This window comes from Cebidichthys violaceus, unplaced genomic scaffold, assembly GCF_023349555.1.
Source record: "Cebidichthys violaceus isolate CVI_PGR_0920_01 unplaced genomic scaffold, fCebVio1.0.p SCAF_6, whole genome shotgun sequence".
Classification (NCBI taxonomy): Eukaryota; Metazoa; Chordata; class Actinopteri; order Perciformes; family Stichaeidae; genus Cebidichthys; species Cebidichthys violaceus.
In genome coordinates, this window is record NW_027176816.1 from 12824816 (window position 1) to 12846840 (window position 22025).

The 22025-nt window shown below is 40.5% G+C and overlaps 2 protein-coding genes across 2 annotated transcripts; one reads left to right on the forward strand and one right to left on the reverse strand.

Annotated features, from left to right (window-relative positions):
* Window positions 1–25: 25 nt before the first annotated feature.
* clcnk (chloride channel K) lies at window positions 26–15131 on the reverse strand. Its single transcript, XM_068733166.1, has 19 exons — window positions 14935–15131; window positions 13949–14080; window positions 13737–13865; window positions 11221–11360; window positions 11052–11129; window positions 10187–10262; window positions 9553–9678; window positions 8615–8699; window positions 8210–8311; window positions 7641–7725; window positions 6795–6950; window positions 6166–6235; window positions 5911–6021; window positions 5165–5381; window positions 3336–3469; window positions 2845–2915; window positions 2419–2499; window positions 1818–1904; window positions 26–1570 (listed from the first exon to the last, which is right to left on the reverse strand). Exons 1-19 carry the CDS (start codon window positions 15107–15109, stop codon window positions 1532–1534), a joined length of 2094 nt encoding a protein of 697 aa, XP_068589267.1. The 5' UTR covers window positions 15110–15131; the 3' UTR covers window positions 26–1531.
* A 3312-nt stretch (window positions 15132–18443) lies between these two features.
* hspb7 (heat shock protein family, member 7 (cardiovascular)) lies at window positions 18444–21947 on the forward strand. Its single transcript, XM_068733861.1, has 3 exons — window positions 18444–18837; window positions 20732–20856; window positions 21040–21947. Exons 1-3 carry the CDS (start codon window positions 18678–18680, stop codon window positions 21217–21219), a joined length of 465 nt encoding a protein of 154 aa, XP_068589962.1. The 5' UTR covers window positions 18444–18677; the 3' UTR covers window positions 21220–21947.
* Window positions 21948–22025: the final 78 nt, after the last annotated feature.

Here is a 22025-nt window from a genome sequence, read left to right on the forward strand (position 1 = left end):
ATTTACAACAATATAGTGTCTGAACTCTCACTCTGGAATCAACAGGAAACCAGCAAACACACCTGTTGCATGTAGAAATAAATTTCCTTTTTAGACTTTAAACTAAAAATGAGTTGCACAAATTTAGCACGAGTCATTTCTTTAGATAATAATCCCCCTTAATCCTAAAGTGTGATTTATCACTTTTAATAATTACAGTTGAAGTCTGACCTAGTGATTACACCGTAGTCCAAGATCTCAATAATTACTGCAGTGAGCAATGTAACCATAACTGATCAAAATTATGGCCAAAACTATCAAAACAAGAACCTTTAAGATCTTCTTCTGATACACATTGGATAATCATATGATGGCAGACATTTACTTTTCATTAATGGACAGAATATGTCTTATATATGTTTACACAAAGAAAACTATATTATTCATATCTTACCATATTTGTTGCATCAGAATTTTTCCCTTTATTGTTCTCTTTTGGCAGATTTCATCTAACATTACGAGTTATTCATTTTGTAAAACATTTTATTTGAATTTGATGTGTGATTGTATTCACATTTTCCTGAGTTTTAATTATCACAACAGGAAAAGCACAAACAATCATATGGACTGCAATTAAGATTTGATTAAACTGAGCATGAACCTCGGTATTAAGCCAACTCTAGCCATATTCCTGATATGAATATGATAAATCACTTTGTATTTTCACCTTAAAGCCACTATGAGAAGAATGCATATTATTCTGATGGCATGTGTTTCTTTTTCTTTTCTTTTTTTTCAGAACAATTAGACCATTCGGGTGAATATTGGTGTTGCTATCAGGTGGCAAATTAACTTTTTTAATGGTATTACTTGGGGGTGCCAAATTTAGACATTTTAGATTTCAACACATAGCAGCTTTAACTTGAGACTCCAAATCTTTAAAGACAAGGGACTGTGAGTTTGAGTGAGCCACTAGCCACCTCCTTCACACCAAGATGTTGATACAACTTTGTCTAATTACGAAATATGTGTTTGGTGGATATGTGAAGTTAACCTATCCCAATGACGTTTTAATGGTCTGCAAGGTGATTTTCATCATGTACTGAAATAAATAGAAACCAAAGACTGCATGGTAGGTAAAAAGCCAATCTTAAACTTCTCAAAAATGGATCAACATTGTGTTATTTGGTGTACAAACAGTTTTATAGGCTTTTGTTTTCATCCCCACATATTATTCTGGGTAGACACACTTTTAATATTGTTATGTTACAAATTGAGGGTCAGGGAATGAGATAGTCCACTATCGCTTCAGTGGACGAGACCCTGCTATTTTCAATAAAAGACAAGACCATAACCTTTAATACATGTTAAGGAGCCTCCAGCGAATGATAGTTTTGTTTGTATGCAAACATTGTTACCTTTGGGCAATGAAGAAGTGATATTATTATCAGAGCCAGGCTTGTGTCACTGCTAATCAAGAAAGAGATCGATTCACGTTTGCTTAAAAAAAAAGTAAGGCCAAGGGATGAGCTTTTTTCCTGTGTGTTGCTGCTTAGATTTCTTTGGCCAAGTCTTCTAATATTCTCTTCATCTGGAGGAGAAAATAGAGAAAGAAATAGGGAGAGAGGGAAGAGACAGCTTTGAATTCGTATACAGCCATTTTGTCTCAGACAATTACAAATCCATGATCTTGTTTCTAATGTGTATATGGACGAGAAAAAAGCCCAAAGAGGAACCAAACAAACTCAAGCTGTGTGTGTCATTAAGAAAACATTGAGTATTATATTTGTGGCTGTTTGTAAGTGTGAATACACACATAACACGCAAACACGTATTACCTCTGGCCATGTGATGATCCCGACCAGCCTTCCCTTGTCTGCGACAAACAAGGTCTGAACTCCAACCAGACTCAGGACACTATGGGCCTTAGAGGATGCAAAGGAAAATGGATTAGAAGTAACTGATTCTTAAAAAAGTTGCTCAAGATTTTTGGGAAATGTGATTATTCACTTTCATTCCGAGAGTTAGCTGAGAAGATTGCTACCAATCTTTTGTCGTTAAATCTGCAATAACCATCATTAATATATAATTTTTCAGTCGTGTTTCTGGCCACGTAAGTGCAATATTCACTGGCTTTTAGCTCTGTTTTTGGTCTCCACCAACTCCTGAGGGCAATATCTTACACTGCTCGATGCTCGACTATGTTTACCTGCTAGTTGCTAATCTTGCCTCTCCGCTGATTGGTGCTGAGCCAACCCATTCTCACTCCCAATGCCACAAAAACAACAGCTTGGTCAGTGGCCCTGCCACAGAGGCTACCTTTAGCGTGTGTATGCTATGCACTGGGCTTGGAACTAACTCCAATGCAAACACAACCATGTCGCTAAAAAAGCTCCACAAAGCTGAATGGAGCAGCAGAGTTGCTCAAAGCCTCCCTACCTCCTGAACGGTGTTGTGAGGCGATAACAGGACAGAGGTCGGATAAATGCAGCAGGCCTCATCCAGATGTTTCTCCAGAGTCTGAACAGAACAACACAAAATGATTGAACGTGTGTATGCATTTTCTAACAGATGCATCAGTAGCATTTGAGGAAGTATGATTCACAGTTGTGTTGTACTGTCCTGAATATGTTCATACTTGCTCTACTGTTGGACATTGCTAGCATCTGTTTTTTAAAAGCAGCTCTATTTTTCTAACACTATAATGCTTTAAAATGGATGTCAGGTGTCATAAGATGAGCTTTTATGTCAGCCAGCGGAATGTAAAGACATGACCTGCCTTTTAAACAGCATCAGACAGTGCACTCCTCTACCTTCTCCCGAACCCTGCAGCTACTACCTGTGTGACTCCATCCAGCCTTTTACCTCAGCCTTGCAGCGACGCAGGAACATCAGCAGCTCTGACCGGAGAACAAAGCCCAGTATAATCTGCGAATCTTCAACAGAAGAAAGGAGAGCAAATCAATTTTTGTTGCCACAGTCGGTGCAACAGTTTTGAGTGCGTGCAGCTCTCTAGTGGGCTGTGAGTCCTCTGTTGCAAAGGTAAAAATTCATCAATGTGATTGCAACGATTTTCTCACACTTGTAGGCTCCTTGTCGGGGGACTTTAACACTGTTGAATCGCTGCAGCTTTTTAAATGGTTACAATCATTTCTCTCATCATGTTTCTCCATTCTTTTCAGGGACTGTGTTTATTCAGCATGTATCTGACATTTTCTTAAAGATCTTGATGACTTTGTGTCAATATTCCATGTCTTCACTTATATCTATTTAATTTTTTTGTGGGAAGATTTAGACAAAATATGATTTCCTTTGCAAGAAGACTGGGGAAAAATAATCTATCCTTGTCTGCGCACCATGTGAGTCCACCACAGGGATTTGTGTGTCAGTGCTGGTGTTGACAGCATGCTGAACCTCCACTGACCCAGCTGCTTTCTGAAGCTGCACTGATTTCCCTCCCAAAACCTGTCCGACTGGTGTGGAGGGAAGCCTGCAAAAGAGAGGAATCGTGTCACACCTGGAACAAAGGCAGCTGTGGCTAAATCTAATACATCTGGAGGTTAACGCTTTTTCAAAACCAGTCTCAGGTTGTAAGGATTCATGAAATCAATGGTTTGGTGTGATGGTGGTAACAAAAGTGGATCTGACACAATTGTGCCCAGGTACAAACAGAAGCAAATTACTTCTGTCAACAAATTTACAGGGTACACAGGTGACTCTGGGAAAAACATTTTCAAGTCGTTTCTCAAGTAGCGTCTTCTGTCAGACAATAAGTCGTCTCCGCCTGAATGCTGTCGACAAGGAGCTGTGGGTGAAAACGACTTGATTTCCATTGAAGCGTATCATTAGAGGCTGAAAATCTGCGTGAGACACAAGTGTGGAGGGAAAAACCTCAGTGAGGCTGCTAACTGCTGTCAGCGATATGGTGGCAGGTATGGTGTCATGTACCCACTTAAACCATGTAAACTACAGCCACAATAGGGATTAGTCAACTCTATATTTATATCTAATCTGTGCTTTCAAGGAATATTTACTCATAGCAGAATATGAAGAAAAATTACTCTGAAAATGACTTTAAAAAATCATCAGTGACACCGGTGGATTATTGGCCCAGGTGTTTATGTTGAGAGATAGCGAGGGATGTTTTTTAATTGTGTTTGGTGTGGCCGAAAGTACAAAGACCACACCAAAAAAAAAACAACTGATGGATCCATGAAGTGTCGATTTATATTTTATTTACATTTTAAAACAAATGAATCTCCCGGCAGGGTATAGCCTGATGTCCAGAAAAAGTGATTTTCTCCAAGAGCTTATTGATTTAGAGATGCTATATTTTGACAGATATAAGAAACTGTTCTCAAGGCAGAAATATCCACATGCAACTCGGGTTTTTTTTAGGTTTTCCTCTTTCAGAGCACAAATTGAGAAAAATTGCTATGCGGGTGGTCGATGGAGCTCTCTTGAGTCATTACTTTGCCTGCTTTTGAAATTCAGCTGTTTAAAATCCGTCCTCCCACCTGCAGCTTTCACGAGACATTTCATCCTATAAGGTTAAACAGTCTTTAGCCTGTTTAGTCTATTGTGAAAAATGTCAGCTACTGTATGTGAATTATGGGTAACTTTGACCCAGTCAAGGGAATAAGAGAATACTCTGCACTTGTGCCTCACACTCAGTTCACATACTCGGCTGATCTGCAATTAGGCTCAACTGTGCTTTGAATTAAATGTTATTTAGTGTTTTAACATACAGTATGCATATAAAATACCAATGTTTAGTGCTGGAATGTAACCTTCACCATGTTTTGTGCATTAATCTGAAAGTACAGTGAGGCCAGTAGGAATTCAGTCTTAGCTTTTGAGTTTGTGTTGGAGAACTGGAAATGAAGACAGCATAGGTTAAACATACAGGGATCATCTGAGTCTTTTGAATGGATCTTCTATCTCTAACATATTTGATGGCATCCACCTATTATTTGTTGAAATGTTTCACTTTGGACTAGTGCTGGACCAATATTGTCATCCAGAAAGCCACCAAATAGCATGAACTCCAGATATATAAGTATTTCTAGGACTTTTCACACTGCTTCCATATAATTTATTATTTAGTCATTGTGTAACTGCTGACCACGGAGGTGATCATCCCAAAACATGGTGTATTTCTTTAATACATCTTGTTTTTACTTACCGGGGGCATGCCTTCACCAGAGAGGGCAGGTGTGGGAGCCTCTTGCTGATTGACAGAGCGTCATAGAAAGATTGGCAGTGCCCAGAGCGAGCCAGGGCATTGGCCAGCAGAGTGGCGAGGAGTATGGGGGCAGCATGGCTGAACTGACCGGTTAACTCTAAAGCCAGCAGCGCTGGGGACAAGGTGTGTGTCACAGCCCCGGAGAAGGCTGCTGCACCTACAAGGCAAAAACCACATTAAGACACTACTCAAAGGCTGTTTTTCAACATTGATCCTAGTTCCTATATTTTGTGTGGACATCTCCACACTGTCACTAAAAGTGCTTGTCTTTGCCACCCCATATTGAAAAATAACCAAGTTTAATTTTAGTATCCTTTATGATGTTGTAAACTACAGTTAGTACTCAGGTTATCTTAATCACTGAAGTATTTTAACATAATAGCACAAATGTACATTGTATTCAACATAATATTGCTTTATAGGGTTATTACATCCTGATAACACTGAATACTTGCAATTTTCTGGAATATGTTTACATCAAAATGATCAGATTCAGATATTGGTCAAAATTATGAGCTCTTGGCCGATTTGGTGAAAACATAGTCCGTGGCTCACGAAAATGTACAGTGGTTAGTAGGATACAACATTAAGAGTAAGCAGATTAAAGAGGGACACAAACACTGTAGATATACAGCTCATTTCTTCTCGATATGAGCAGCAAAGAGCCAGTGATCAATGTCTTCTACCAGCAAGTGCATAGCCCCCAGGATTTATAGAAGCCCACTGCTGGTCTGAAGTCAATCCAGTGGAAGACACATAAGCTACTCCTTCTCCAAGCAAACGGCCCAAGGCTGCTCCTGGAGAACAGAAATAGAAAAAACACACACGCAAGTGGAGTTTCTCAATCTTTCAGATTACGGAACAGCTTTCACATGCTGGTGAGAGAATGCAGCAAGACTTCAGGTATTAAAAACTCGCCCAGGTGATTTTCTTTTACTCACCGTAGACAAACACTGGCATGAAGTACCCAGCTGGCAGAGGCAGAGTGCAGGCGAGGACCAACATCCACATCTGAGGACAAACAACAGAGACACAGACTGTCAACTCTCTCCTCCGCCATCTTAACAGCCACAACAGCTCTACAAGCACAGCAGATGAGTCACTTGTCACGCTGTGTGCATGGAGATGTTTGCACTGCTCTCAAATCAATTTTGCAAAAATAAACACTTCTTTGCCACTTCACATCTGCGGCTGGTAATGAGGGGAAAAGCAGATCTCTTCTCAATGCAGAAATGTTCACATACAAAAGTATTTTTTTCTGCAACAGTAAGTTGGCTTCCATCCATTTGGAGTGCAAATGAGAATGTTAGATATGTGCAGTGGTTGATGGGGTTTTTAACCTTTCATCTGCAATGTTGCTATGGGTGAGCATCAGATATCACAAGATATTTCAGCATGAAAGGGTAAACAGTCTTTAGCTCTCTACTGTGCAAATGTCAGTTACTGTATGTTAATTATGGGTCACTGTGACCCAAGGCAATAAAAGGCATGAGTGGTTTGTTGGTTATCAGCAGGTAGACAGATATCTATTAAAAAAAGACTTCTTAATTGGCTTTCCCATTGCTTGTACCTTCATGAACAGAAAGACAGCCAGAGAAAGGACTGGGTTCCCTGGTGAGCTCCACTCCAACAAAGGCTTGGGCCCCAATTGAACAGAGGCATTGTGGGATTGAGAGCTCCACTGCCTGCTATCCAGTAGGGAGGTTAGGAGCTGCTTCATGGTGAGCTGTAAAAGACATTTCTGCCATTCAGAATATTGTGCAAACACGAGAAAAACTAAACAAAAGGTGAACATTAAAGGACGAGGCTCGCGTTGTTCTATTGTTTTTCTTACTGTCTCAAGAAAAGACATTTTTTTCTTATAATCCGTCTCTCAATACTGTATGACTTCCCTACCCTGTCTGTGGCACTCATCCCTAATCCCATTTGTTCATGGCAATTTGGTCTGATTATTTGTAGTTTTTAGCTAAAGTCACACAAACAGGAGAAAGTAAGGCATTTGTTGGGGACTGTTTTCAGCCATTTGTTGTGGTGAGTATTTACGTCAGCAGGAGGGTGCATGAAGGATTGCCTCAATATAAACTGTCAGCCTTCCTGCTGATGAAGAATCATGCCACCCAGTGCAACAGTGAGGCTCAATAGTGTGTGTTTCTAAAAAGTTCCTTGACAACAATTGAGTAATAAAGTTTTTGTCAAGAAAAATATATAATATCTCCAGCCTTGTAATTTAAATGTTTGATTATGCTTTTTGATAAATCTTCATCTATATTAGTACAGTCTGTAAAAAATAGCAGAATTTGTTTTTAATGATGATCGGTTGAGAAAAACACATTTGCTGTATGTAGCATGGCTCCATGTCATCAATTATGTGTTTATAAAGCCCCCAAAAGAAATAAACTGTGCCTTTAATTCCTACCTTAGAAGCCATATATTGACCAGCAGAGGGAGGAAATGTCAGAGATGCTAGGAAGAGGGCCACCATGACTGAATATAGACCCTTCCTGCAGAGACGGATTCACATATACAGGCACCATTGTTATAATGTTACTTTCATTTGGGTGAATCCTATTGAAATTTAAATTGGTTTCAATGGGTTGACCGCTCTCTGTGACTTCATCGGAATAAACATCAGCTCTGGTGCGTTTCAGATCTATGCTTTCAAAGGTTTACAATGTTTTACACTATTTAGATCTGGAGTATATATGAAATTGCTAGGTTTTTAAAAAACAAAACATTTAAATGTTGCTTGAAAGACCCTGCACCGTCATTTATCATCAATCATAAAGTTGTAAGTTGCATATCAGTATGGTAAAATGGATTCAGGGGCTAACAGATTTGTAATACAGTAGAAAGAAACACACCATTGGCCCATCAATCGGCTTGAACTAATACTCCACCCAAAATATATCTCACGAGTCTGCCTTGCACCGCGGATGACTCATCGCTGAATCACTATCAGGCTTTCACATCGCAAAGAGCTCTCACTCTGTCGTCAGCATTCTGATGAAGATGGGGTTTGTTTTGGTGAATTGCAGGATCCGCCGATGGCAGAGGAGGTAGCAGCAGCTCACAGCTCCACACAGCAGCCTGTTTGCAGACGGAAAGCCCACTCAGTCCACAGCGGGAGACAGGAGGCTCATTTTAACCTCGTCATTCAATCGGAAGTCATTATTCTTGGGGAAGTGATGAGGAGGAGGAGGCCAGGAAACTATTGACTTGAGAAAAATATAACTCTGAATGCTGATTAGAATATAGGAGGAATGCAGAAAATGGTCAAAGACTTTTCACTGTTGATATGAATATGAATAACAAATGTCAGTTTTTATTTGTGGGACTCAGACAAGTAGAGGACTTGTTTAACTATACAGACGCTGTCAAAAATAAACTCACCCCAGGATGGCAAACAGAAGAATCTCCAGTGGGTAGAAAGGTAAAGCAGAGGGGAAATTAGTTTTGAACAACGCCTGAGGAGTCTCTGTGGACACAAAACAAATTGAAGTCATCCCTCTTTTTTCTCCCACAGCCTCTCAAAATCTAATCTTCCCTCACTTTATTGCACTGAGATTTTATTGAAATTCGCCGTCAGTCAGCGGAAATGTTTCTGCTAATTTTGACAAAGTTGATGCTTCCATTCATTGTCATGACAGGTAATTAGATGGCTGTCAACAACACTGACAGGCTGAAATGAACAAAGCATTACATTTACTTTTAAATAAGTATGTCAGTCGGCCTTCAAATGTGACATTTTCTCATGGGAGAAGAGTACGGAAAGGATCAGTGTGCAGGATTTAGTGGCATCTGGTGGTGAGGTTGCAGATTGCAAATAACTGAACACTCCTCCGCTCACCCTTCCCTTTCCAAGCAGTTTGGAGAACTACGGTGGCTTCAGGTAATGTAAAAACGCAAAACTCTCGCTAGAGTCAGTGTTTGGTTTGCCCATTCTTGGCTACTGTAGAAACATGGCAGTGCAACATGGCAGAGGCAACTCGGTGGAAGAGGACCTGCTCCCTACACGATTTTTAGTTTCAGGTGATTATACAATATTTTATCCTACACACTGGAACCTTTAAACCAAACTCAATTTAAAAATGTAGCATTTTAATATGACCATGTTTATTGGCAAACATATACACACTAAAACATAACTTTTTTACAAATTGTTAGGGTTATCTGTTGATTTCAGCACATATGCTATGCGGCCAAAAGTATATGGACACCTGAAAATTTCAGTCATGTTGAACTTTTCATTCTTAAACCATGGGCCTTAATTTCCAGCTGTAGCAGCTCCCACTCATCTGGAAAGGCTTTCCGCCAGGGGCCTCCATTACCTCCATCTCCACTCCACACTGAGAACAGGCGGAACGTCAACGCTCCACAGGCGGCTGAGAAGAAACATGGGCAGTAATGCCTCAGGGCAAAGTGAGAACACATCACTTCCACGTTGAACAAAACACCTACAGGAGCAGAGGAGTGTGAGGAAGTCACTTTAGACTATTCCAAAAACAGCAGTAATTATTGTCAGCTAAATGAGCAGAAGACAAAAAAAGAAAAGAAATTATCGTTTTGCCTGCATGTGTGGCAAAAAATCATACAAAAAGGAAATATAAAACATATGCATTCAAAGTGTTAATCTCTAATGACTTTGTGTTAATAATGACATTTTGAACTTCTCTTGCAGTGTGAGCACAAATGGAGTTTGAAACTGAGGTGCTCAATCCCGATGAGGTTATAAAATATACAGTGAGCTGAGAGAATCAAAGCAGGCCAAGAGGTGACCAAAGGAGGAAGAGGTGAGAGAAAATGCTGACATTATGAGGATAAAAGGGAAGAGCAAATATGTGAAGCTAAGAAGTGGGAAATGTCAGGTGGAGCTGCATTAACCAGGAAAGTGTGAGAAAGACATATTTAGCACCAGCAGATAATTCATAATTCCTGATGCTGAACCCGTACTGGCTCCCTCACCACTGATGGGAGCTCCGAAGCAGCTGGCTACTCCGACGGCAGCAGCTACAACCAGCATTTCTCCAGCAGCTTTTTCCTAAAAGAGAAAGATGCCATAATGTGCTGTCTCTTATCAGACCTTAATATCCTCCAGAAAGTAACAATGGAAATTTTCAGAAGGCGGTTTCTATTCTAACCAAATGTATTTTCTTTTTTTGTGAAGATATAATACAATATTTAACTTTATTTCACAATGACATTTACTTTTATCCTAATAGGCTATATTTTCTTCATCATATTGTGAAAAATATTCATAAAGTAGAACAAGGCCATCGCGAGTGCATTTTTAAGAATGCATACATTTTCCTACAGCTGCATTCTTTTTTAATTTTTTTATATTTGTCTGCAAATAGTTATTAGATAGATATTACACATCCAGCAAACACGGAACAACATTAGCATTTTCGAATGACTCGAGCAGTCATGTTGCACTTGTGAAATCAAACATTATTGTCAGGGCAAAGAAACAGCATGGAGATTCTGCAATGCTTTACCCTGATAACTTGTGTTTGGTTCAGCACCGCTTCAAGAGTTTTTAGATGGTGCGTACCTCCCTTCTACAAAGTGATATTGACTAAATGTGTAATTATTGGCTTTTCAACTGCATGTCATAGTCTTCCTCAGCTGGTGAAGACTGTTAAGTCAGTGAATAGACCTTGAGTCAAGACAATTTGGTCAAAATAATTTCAAGATTAAGAGTGAACTTTCACACTAAGCCTTAGCGTTCAGCATGTTGAATCCAATATTCATTCTCCTCTTAGCTCCGTTTTGGTTTCCACCAGGTAAAGTGGGTAAACCCAATGCTGAATTTCTTTCTCAGGTCTACCTTCTTATTGGCTTGTATAAGTGTGCAGAGGTTGCTCAGATAGGCCCCAACCATGGTGGAAAGATGCACAAACGGACCCTAATGTTAAAAGACAAATATAGAGAACTGTGACGTACAATTTTAAATGGATGCTTTGTATGACAAACAGGTATACTGAGACGCCTCTCACCACTTTGCCCAGGAAAATAGTGCTGCCGGCTGCCAGTGTACAGATAAGGCCCAGGAACTTGGTAAACATATTCGTGAGAGACAAGTAATGAGGCATTTCAATGCCGGCCAGCATGGTTCTCACCTCTGGTATCCCCGAGCCTGCGGAGAAATGAAGTGACAGGACAGTATTTTTAAAGACTGAGACATACTAAAGCAATCAAGAAGTTTTATAAAAGCTATTCCAAGTGAATGCACAGGAATGACTTCAGAATATTTAAACAGTTTGAGGTGGTGGCAAGGACAATCAGCACAAAAGAAAATTAAGCACAATTTAGTTTGTGATTCATAAAGTTACGGTGGCAGGTTTTTAGTATTGAAGTGGCTTCTTTGGGGAACTTGTTTACTTAAATCAAGCAGGTTTGCCCTTTTCAGGTTAATCTAATAGCTTTATTCTTTGGCAACAACAGAGCAATGTGCTCATGCTTTTAGGGGCAGAAGCCTTAACATGAACAAGTAGCCGATTGGGGCAGAAGTGTCCTGTGAGACTTTTTCTGCTTGGGACAGAAAAAATAGAGTGAATAGGGTGAGGTCGTCTCTTAAAGGTCGATCTATGTCTTCTCCTGCACTGCTTACTCTAAAAACAAGCACAGAGATCCCTTCTTCCTGGAAATACATCATGCTTTAAATATTTTCTGTATCATGTGCTATGAGCCTGATGTGCTGGGGGATGCTCACCAAGTGCAAGTGACTATAATATAATGTGTAGTGTTGGCGAACGCAGTCCCAGGCCTGACTCCTACCCAATCCAGTTCATTAATTAGGGCGAGACTATACAAGGCACCTATTGGTCTGTGTTCACTGTTTTGTAGTAATGTTTGGTGTTCCAGGTTTGTAGTTAAACCTCTAGAACCCTGGCCCTATTTGTAGGCCTCCGCTTGAAAATTGCATACCCATACTAAAAAAGAGTATATTTCTGCAACTACAAGCTGTATTTTAATAATGTTGTTGTTATAATAAAGGGAACACTTATGAGATTTGTTCAGATGTGTAAATATCAGTATATATGTTACTGGCTAAGAGTAAATGAAGATGGCACACAGCACAAATTGAAAATTTTCAGATTCACCTAAAAAAAAAAAAGCACTTTCAGGATAATTATTTCTTAGGAATGATGTAGCTTGAAGGTTTAAACCTCTCCCAGATCATAGCACAATATGTGAACAGTCTCTCTGTAAATTTTGACTTTGATGAAGCACAACAAAATTAGAGTGGTTTTAGTACAGAGATTTCAGGCGAGTGAGGAGTCAAGGAGTTTGACACAGGATATCCGGTGAACAGATTTGAGTACGGACTAGCGGGGCAAAATGCATTGTCTTCTCAAAACTTCAAAAAGTAAGGTGCATTTTATGATCATAATCGATATTGTGGTTTGCTTTGCTGGTGTTGTTTTGCTCATAACTATGTGATGGTTTGTTGTAATGGAATATGAGTCATATGTCCGTAATCCTGTTGCTGCCGTTGTTTTGAGCTATCGTGGGTTAGCATTGATTGAATTAGCATGGCGCTAGAGCCATAAATGTGGCGAGTGTGTTTGCCTAGGGGGCAAACACAATATTTTGATATTTGGTAATATATTTAGTTTTGTTTGAGTTGTGTTTGGAGTGTGTACAAAGGGCTTACATGACCTTGTAGCCCAGGCTCTGCTGTTTAATCTGGTATGCAACATCATTATATTCGTTACTGATGAGTGCACTTGTTTGGCATTTTGCGTGAGTGAATTTTTGCATGAACCCGGGGGGCTCTCGGGTTTAATAGGTTTTAAAGTGATCACTTGCATGCACAAATCAGCCTTGTTAAAATGCAGACTTAGTTGACTGCCTACTTTTATAGCTTTGCTCTGTCGTGTTGGCTGAGCATATGGTGTGTTGGGACCTCATTGTTGTCCTTGAAACTAGCACTTGAGACATAAACTCTTATTTACATTTACTTAGGAAATGAATCGTGTGAAAAGTAGGGGTAATTTCTGAGACTCTTTTACAATCACTTCTCTTTATGCAACCGCAGGAGAAAGAATGCAAGTTTAAGGTACTTTCACATTGGCTTCACTTCAGAGAACTGGGGGTGGCAGCCTGGTCTTTCCATTATGCACTGATAGGCTTTGCCAAATTCAAATAAATGCGAGCTCATCTGAGCTTTGATCAGGTTCCAGCCTCTACATATACCTGCTATAATGAATATCATTAAAATGAAGTGAAACAGTGGAATTTATTTTTTCAATTATATTTTTCTATTTAGGCTCGCCAGCTAGCATTTGTTGCTGTTTGTATGGGTGGAAGAAAAATGGTCTACATTTAGCATCATTAGTGATCCTTCCCTGTGCTACAAAATAAAAGGAGCATTAATTTTGAGTCGTGTTTGCAATCCGACTGACAAAGGTGACTCCAGTATTTACTCTGTTTTTTGTGCTCCTTTGCTCTCCACCAACTCCCAAGGGAAATGCATTGTTGCTAACACTAGAATTGTAGCTGGACAGACCTGTGGAGAAGGGACAGATGTTGTCGGAGAACGATGATGCGACTGCACAGAGGCATGCTGGGTAAAGGGTCCAACAGAAGAACTGCAGCAGACTGTTGCCCTCCAGCTTCATATAAAGCCACTGGTGAGCTACAAGTGGAGTAAAAGCGAAACATTCATTTTCTGTCATTTGCTCACTCAGATTGTGTCTGAGTGAGCATTGTTGTGTCTACCTCGCAGCAGCTTTGCCACACTGAGGTCCATCAGAAAGCTGAGGATGGCCATTGAAATGCCCAGAGCGGCGTAGCCATACCACTCCATCCCACACACTGTTCCCAAACAGCACCTCAGCTTCAGCAGCCACTCTAAGGATGCAAACATGTGGGTTAGCCTTAAGTTTTATTTGGGTTTTGTGAGGCATTGAAGTGAAATATGTTTATTGAAGATACACTGCAGATAAATGAGGTACACATTTCAACTAAGAGATATCATGAAACTTCACTAGTTGATTTCTTGCATTAAACCAAAAATGCAAAAACGTTTTCAGAAATTTTGGTTGAATATGCAAATGCAGTGTTGTCTAATGTGTTAATTAGCTTGAATATACAAAACCGAAATCTGAACATTGGATGAAGCCAGGTTAAAAATACTTGATTAATTTTGTTGACGTATTAACATCAAAGGTTTTTATAGAGGGAATTTTGCAAATATCTTTATTCCATAAATCAGAAAATACATTCAAAAGTTAAAAAACATGTTTTTAAGGATTAAATGTTTTATAACTCAGGCTATGAATGACATATGGACAAACCCCTTCATAGAAACCTTCAGAACATAGATGGGAATGAAACTGGGATGTATTTATTTGCTACTGAAGTAGCAGTTTGTGGTTCAGTGTGAGAAAAAACTCATCTTGAAAATGAGGCATTCTCTATTGTTAACTTTTGGTGAATTTAGGAGAAATGTACAAACGCAAATAGTCTGAAAAAAGAAGTTATGGAAGCAAATAGCCAAAAAGCAGCCTGCCGGTAATTCCTAATTTCAAAAGCATTACATATCACATCCTAAAAGTACGATGTCTTTGAACTCAATCTATGATTTCTCAGATTAAGCTCAGAACTCAGATTCGTGTCTCAGATTGGCGTCATGAATAGCTACTCTGATGTATTGATCAGGTCGGTATCGATCACATTCTAATGATTTTCCACTTTAGTCTGACCTTTAACAGTTGCACGGGACCGTCGGCATGGTTTCCATGGATCAGCAAGGAGCACAATCTTATTACAGGATGTGTCTGTTTGATTTTCTTGCTCCCAGTCATCGTTCTCTCCGACGGTTTCACTCCCAGCAGCCTCCTCCGGGCTCTTCATTTTGTCTTGAAGTGTTGGCGTCATTGTGTGATTACAAGTCTCAATCAAACACTGAGGCTCAATGTTGGAAGACAAAAAATATGAATGCACTGCTGCACTTATTGTTGCTACTGCAAAACAAAACTAGAAGACTTGTAGACTTACCTTCTAGTTGGACTGGAAAGTGTTAGCACTCTGACCTCTGTCATGGTATCGGGCATAGAAGTGATGGTGCAGTCATGGTTGAAAGGGTAGCTAATATTAACTCTTTGGTGGAACAAGTGCCCTTCATCTGTCTTAAGTGTAGAGGAGCAGTGAGAGAGACATTTTCACGCTATTCAACTTTTTAATCAACCATACCGCAGAAATGTAATATACCGGTCTTGCAATAATTTTCTATTAGCAGAGATCACAGGTTTCTTTGCAGAAAGATATAACAACGCGGAAGATATTGAATAAAGGGTAAGGAAAGAATTGAAATAGATGAGAAACTGAGTCGGTTGAAGATTTATATCTACAGATGTCATTGCTATGGCTTTCCTTATGTCAGTGATTGGCTGCAAAGACTTGTTTGAAACAGAAAAAGACATTCAACATGAAACGATAATCATCAATCCTGTAAATATCCGTTGCTATGTAGGAATCCGATGGAAGTTAATTCCATCGGATTGCTCAAGGTCAAGGCAATCATTGTTCAGATCTCGGAACACACATACACACACACACACACACACATACACACACACACACACACAGACACACACACACACACACACACACACACACACACACACACCTATACACACACACACACACAAACACACACACACACACACACACACACACACACACACACACTTTAAATGAGCCTTTTGTTAATGTTTATTTTCCTCCCTGTTCGGCTTTCAATAAGCACTTGTGTTATTACAGAGATTTGCATGCTGTGAGCGTCAGTCACACTCTCAAGCATATACACTGTAAAAATGTACAGACTGCTTTTGTCAATATAAAAACTTGTTTCCATGGGAACAGCACACCTAGGCGACCAGAGAGCAAGACAGTAGTTTATTTTTTACTTAACTCTCATAAACTCTTCTCATTTCACTCAGGCCAATAAATAGGCTTTTCAAGTGAAGTACACCTTTTTAAGAAAGATCAGTTCTATATGAAGGTCATGCCAGTGAATGCAGCTCCCAGTCTTAGCAGCTTGTCATTCATGAATATCTTTATAATGTGCTCACAAAGGTGACCATCTTACTTGATAAAATAAATCTGCTGCAGTGAGATGACCTTCCAGTTCAGCCACTGCCTGTCCATAACTGTGGGACTTCTGCCTGCAACATTACGGAACATGCAGCAGCTGAGGCAGACATAACCCAAACGTGTGTGTGTGTGTGTGTGTGTGTGTGTGTGTGTGTGTGTGTGTGTGTGTGTGCTTTATGTGGCCCGATAGGAATGCAAACACAAGCCCACACATATAGTGCTGACTCAAAGTCCTGTTATTCTTGTTTGTCATTTTCATAATTCCTGTGCTCCTGGCCGGATCTCTGATGTTATGATTAGCAATATTGTATCTAATTTATATATTTGTGATTCTCTATCTTATTGAAAACCCTTGTGTGAGGATATGACCCATCAGCTTCTTCGCTTCATTTAAATGCATTTATCTGGACCGACTAGGGTTCGTAGGTGGCCCACATTGCAATTCCAATCTTTAACTTTTAAACTCCTTCACTTCAGAATAAACAACAAAGACAGAGCAGCATTTTGAATCTTTCTTTGTTGACCCCATCATGTCTTTCGAATAGTAGCCTGGTCAGACGGCTCTTGATTGATACAGCCCCGGTTGAGGGTTTGATGATGCGACCAGTTTTACTATAAATTCAGAAAAAAGTGGAATATCCAGTGCTTAACAGTAAAAAAAAAAAGAAAAAAAGAAGCTTAGAAATAGATTTAGAAAAGTTTGAAAAGTGCCCAAAAAAGCAAACCATAATTTTTGCATCAGAAATGGTTTTATACTATTATTTTCTATCTTACTAAGCATCTCATCACCCCCTCAAACTTATCTGACGACCCATCTGGCAGTCCCAATCCCGAGGCTGAGACACAGCTGAGATCAGTTTGATCTTTCTTATTATAAAAACATGATTGAGAAAAGAATATGACTGACTACATTACCATTAATAACATATTCCGCTTTGTTCTCGATGACGGCGCCATTAGAGGTACAAAACACAGTCTAACTTTGAATAAAAGGCCAGCATGAACCAACAATATTGCTGCTGTTACTATGGAGGGGAGGGAGGCTCTGTGTGCTCCTTGGCAGGGAAACTGAGTTGCTGGTCTGGATTTAGACCTTCAGCAGAGGACTCTGAGCTCTATACTGATAAGACTGGAAGCACATATCACTGTGTGGCGTCATTAGTAATGCTGGGTAAGCTTTCAAACATGGCTTCAAAACGAAAGATGGTCACCTTTGTGTGTTTTATTTCAGCTGTGATGGCAGACATTTGATGTTTGGCACTGCAGCTGTGTGGCGTCAGTCGATAAATGATTGTTGTCATATACAGACGATCTGTAAATTAAAGGTAACCCCCTCTGGACTGAAAAGACAAAGCAGAAGTCAAATGGCGTAATGTCGATGAGCCCATAAATGGATTTTAATGGATTAGCTGTCACCGTTGAGAGGGGGAGAGCAGAGCAGTGAGTGTTTTCTAATCACGATGGCCTGTGCTGTGTGCAGATATTAATAGCCACAAAGCAATGTCACCACTAAGTCCCCTTCTCCCGCTGACGGCTTTGTTTTCACGCATTCTTTCCATCTTTGTTTTGCTCTCAACTTATCCTCGGAGAAGACTAGGTTTCACTTTTCAATTCACGTGCCACTTTCTACCCAGTGAGTCACTTGTTAGGTGCTCAGAGGTTTATCATGTGAGAGATTAAATCAATAAACGGATGAGAAAAAGCTCTCTAATGAGACATAACTATTGGACAAAATGTCATTTAATGGCAGAACCGTGTGAGGATCCAATTCTCAGGATAAAGGCATGGCACTAAAGGAGAACCAACTGATGAAGCATGGAGTGCGGGGGGATTGAAGAGCGGAGAGGAAAGCTATTTCAGGGGCGGTGTGTCTGAAATGACAACTGTTGCCCCCCCCACTCAGCCCCTGCTCTTTCTCTACCTCTGTCTATCAAATCTCGCTATCTCGCCTGCCCTTAAACCTCGAAGCCTTCAATGCCCAGAACTTTTTCCAACAACAGGCACCTCTCTTCATCGCTCTCATGATAAATATAGAACACTATTACCCTTTCCCAATGAGCTGTGACGCACGTGCACACTGACCAGGCGCGCATGGGACCGTACAGTATATAAGGGCAGAGGGTGGGTGGCTGCTGGAGAGTGGGCAAATACACGATTTTACCAAATACAAACAAGCTATTTAAACAAGTATAAAGAAAAAGAAAGAAGGACGAGTTGTGTGTATTGTTTTCTTACATTTAAAGCCTCTGGAAGAATCCTAGAGGAACCGTGAGAAGAATCAGCTCACTCTGCCTCCCTCTTCCTCCCCTTCACTCTCCTCCTCTGCCTCACCCAGCACTCTCAGCCATCCATGAGTGGGACCAACTCCTCTGCCTATCGATCGGAGCGGAGTTTCCACCAGACCTCGTCCTCATCCTCTGGTAACCCATACATGGAGAAGAGCCAGGGACTGTTCGCTGAGGACTTTGGTTCCTTCATGCGGCCCGGGAGCGACGCCTTGGGCTTTTCCAGTAAGTCGGAAGCAATGTCAGGTCTCTGTAACTCGTATTGTGTACAAAAGGGGTATTAATAACAATAATAGCAACAGCCGGTTGAAGGGACAGCTTTGACTGAGATTCATGAGCATTCTTGGAAGCAATTTGTTTAAAGTGTTGTGATTTTTTTTTTTACGTAAAGTGGTGATAAATCATATCCAAGGTGACAGTTGAGAGGAGGGGGACAACAGGCAGGACTGGGTTAAAAAAAAAAAAAAAAAAAAGCAAAGGGTCTCTGGTGTGATTGATGTGTGCAGACAAAATGTGTTTCTAAGAGTGTAGCCTGGTTTGATGGAGTAACTTTAAAAAAGTTTGAAAATAAAACAGGTGTTGGCTACACAATGGAATTCACTCTTAAGTTGGAGCTGTGTTTTTTGCGAACATGGAGGCGCTGCTCGGCATTCTCTTCCAGGTTTTTTGGGGGTTTGTGTGTTTAAAACACACATTTAGGTGAGGAGACATTTCACTCTGCATGTGCGTGTGTGGTTCATTCTTGAGCTCAGCCATGTGTGCAGCTGGTGTGAACTGCTCTGTGTCAGTTCACCGCCGGCGCACACAGACGTGTGAACATGTGACATCTGAACTTTAAATGGACTTGGAGATCAGGTGGTCCAGGTGTCAGGGACAGGGCAGAATCATTTGGGAACCATTGTTGGTGGGTGCAGCTAAAGGGAAAACAACATACGCACACACATGCACGTCTGGGGAATGCTGGACTGGTTGCCAGTGTGTGACTTCACACACTGAGTATCTGGAATGGCGCCTGCATGAGGAATGGCCGGATGGTTGCCCGGTGACCAGTGTACACACCAGATATACACACACACACACACACACACACACACACACACACACACACACACACACACACACACACACACACACACACACACACACACACACGCATTTGGAATGATGTCATGCAGTCAAACTAACCTGCTTATGTGAAGTCAAAGCACTGCATGATATCATATGTGTCTCTACTGTATCCTGTTACTGCCTTGTAATTACATTTTTTATTTTGTTCCACAAATAAGAAAATTCACAATTTGGATAGCCATTTACTTAAACAGATTCCAAAAATCTAGCAATAAATACTAGTGCCATGGAAAAAGTTTTAAAAGACACTTAATGCTAAACAGCCCAGTTACCCCTGTAACACACTTTATTTTAGTGTTTTAGTCCATACGTCCATGAATTTCATGGGAAACCAAATAAATAATATTCATTTCAGAACTACATTATGGGCTGTGATGGAAATACAAGAATGGAAAGCCAAATAACACAGTGTGACACATTTCAGGTCAAATAGTTTATTAAGCTAGACAATGATTCATTTTGTGCCTTTATTTTAAGAATATGAAGTTCTCAAATGTCAAATACAGTAGACACACTTAGAATATGAATACTAGAGCAACATCCCATTTCACGTTATCAGTGACGTGAAAACCAACACAGCAAGGGTCAAGACCCTGAAACTGAGCAGCTAAATGGAATTCAGCCTGCAATATTGTTTCTAGGGCCATTAAAGGGCAATTAAAACAGAAAATAATGAGCCTGAATAATGTTTGATTATAGCATGGATTCTACGCTGTTGACATGTAATGACAATAACTGAAACATTGTCAATTACATGATATGGTCTTGTAAATCAATGAGAACCCGTAACATGTCTGTAAACGATCACTAATAAAACACCACATGCAGGTTTTATCCACTGCCCACAATTATCAGACCAGAAAGATAAAAGTTGACCCTCTTTTGCATGTAGCATAAATAAGAATAGAGTAAAAATGATGTGGCAAAGACAGAAATATACTTTTGTTTCCTCCTGTGGTCTAACATCCTTTCTCATCTTGTTGTGCGTTAGGTGGATCTGGAAATATCAAGGCTCTTGGGGATTCATACCAGTTCACAGTTGACGTGCGAGACTTCTCCCCTGAAGATGTCATTGTCACCACATCCAACAACCAGATTGAAGTTCGTGCAGAAAAGGTGGGCGGCCTAATTTTTTCATTTGGAATGGTAACATGAGTCTTTAAAACAATGTCAGTGTTCCCGTGATAGGACTGTGAGACTAAAATCTTATTAAACAGTGGAGAAAACAAATCTCTTTTCATGGTATGTATCCTCTGTCACAAATACATTAAGTCAACAGTCATGTTCTGTCTTTGGCAGTTAGCCCAGGATGGTTCGGTCATGAACACTTTCACACACAAGTGCCAGCTACCCGACGATGTGGACCCCACCTCAGTGACATCATCACTGGGCGCTGAGGGAACCCTAACAGTCACGGCACGGCGACACCCGGCCAAACACGAGCTTGTACAGACCTTCCGCACCGAGATCAAGATCTAGAGGGGGACCCAGCTTGCACATCACAGGCCTCTTGTTTTGTGTTTTTATGCTACTTCCTGCATTTCCTGTCTTCACTTAAACCATTCTACTACACTCAACAGAGAGTTGCCACTGTGCTCTGTGAAACACGTCACGTTCTCTCTCCGTGACTGAAACAATGCCTGTTGCTGCTCATCTGTATTCTGAGTTAGTTCACAGCACCGATAGGTCCCACCTGCATTGAGACACGGGGGTTGCATTCTCTATCTCACACACACACACACACACTACATTACATTACATTACATTACAGTCATTTAGCAGACGCTTTTATCCAAAGCGACTTACAATTCAGTATCTATCTACACACCGTAGATGCAGCTACGGGAGCAATTTTGGGGTTAAGTAAAGGACACATTGACATGAGACTAGTAGAGCAGGAGCCGGGGATCGCACCACCGACCCTCTGATTGAAAGGCTGCCCTGCTCTCCACTTAGCCACGGTCTCACACACACACACACACACACACACACACACACACACACACACACACACACACACACACACACACACACACACACACACTCACACACAGAGAAAATAACTGATTGGTTCACCACTTTACTCCTGTCCTCTAACACAGTTCTAAAAAGACTCAATTGATGGTTGCCTCGTTAATAATAACTTATTGTATATTATTTGTGTGAATTAAATGATCCTGCTTTGACAATAAACATCAATGTGTAAATCTCTTGATGTTTTTTTGTTAGATGTTAGGTGTGGGCCTTGAGTTTGGTTTTAGCAACCAATGGAGAGTTTATGTTCT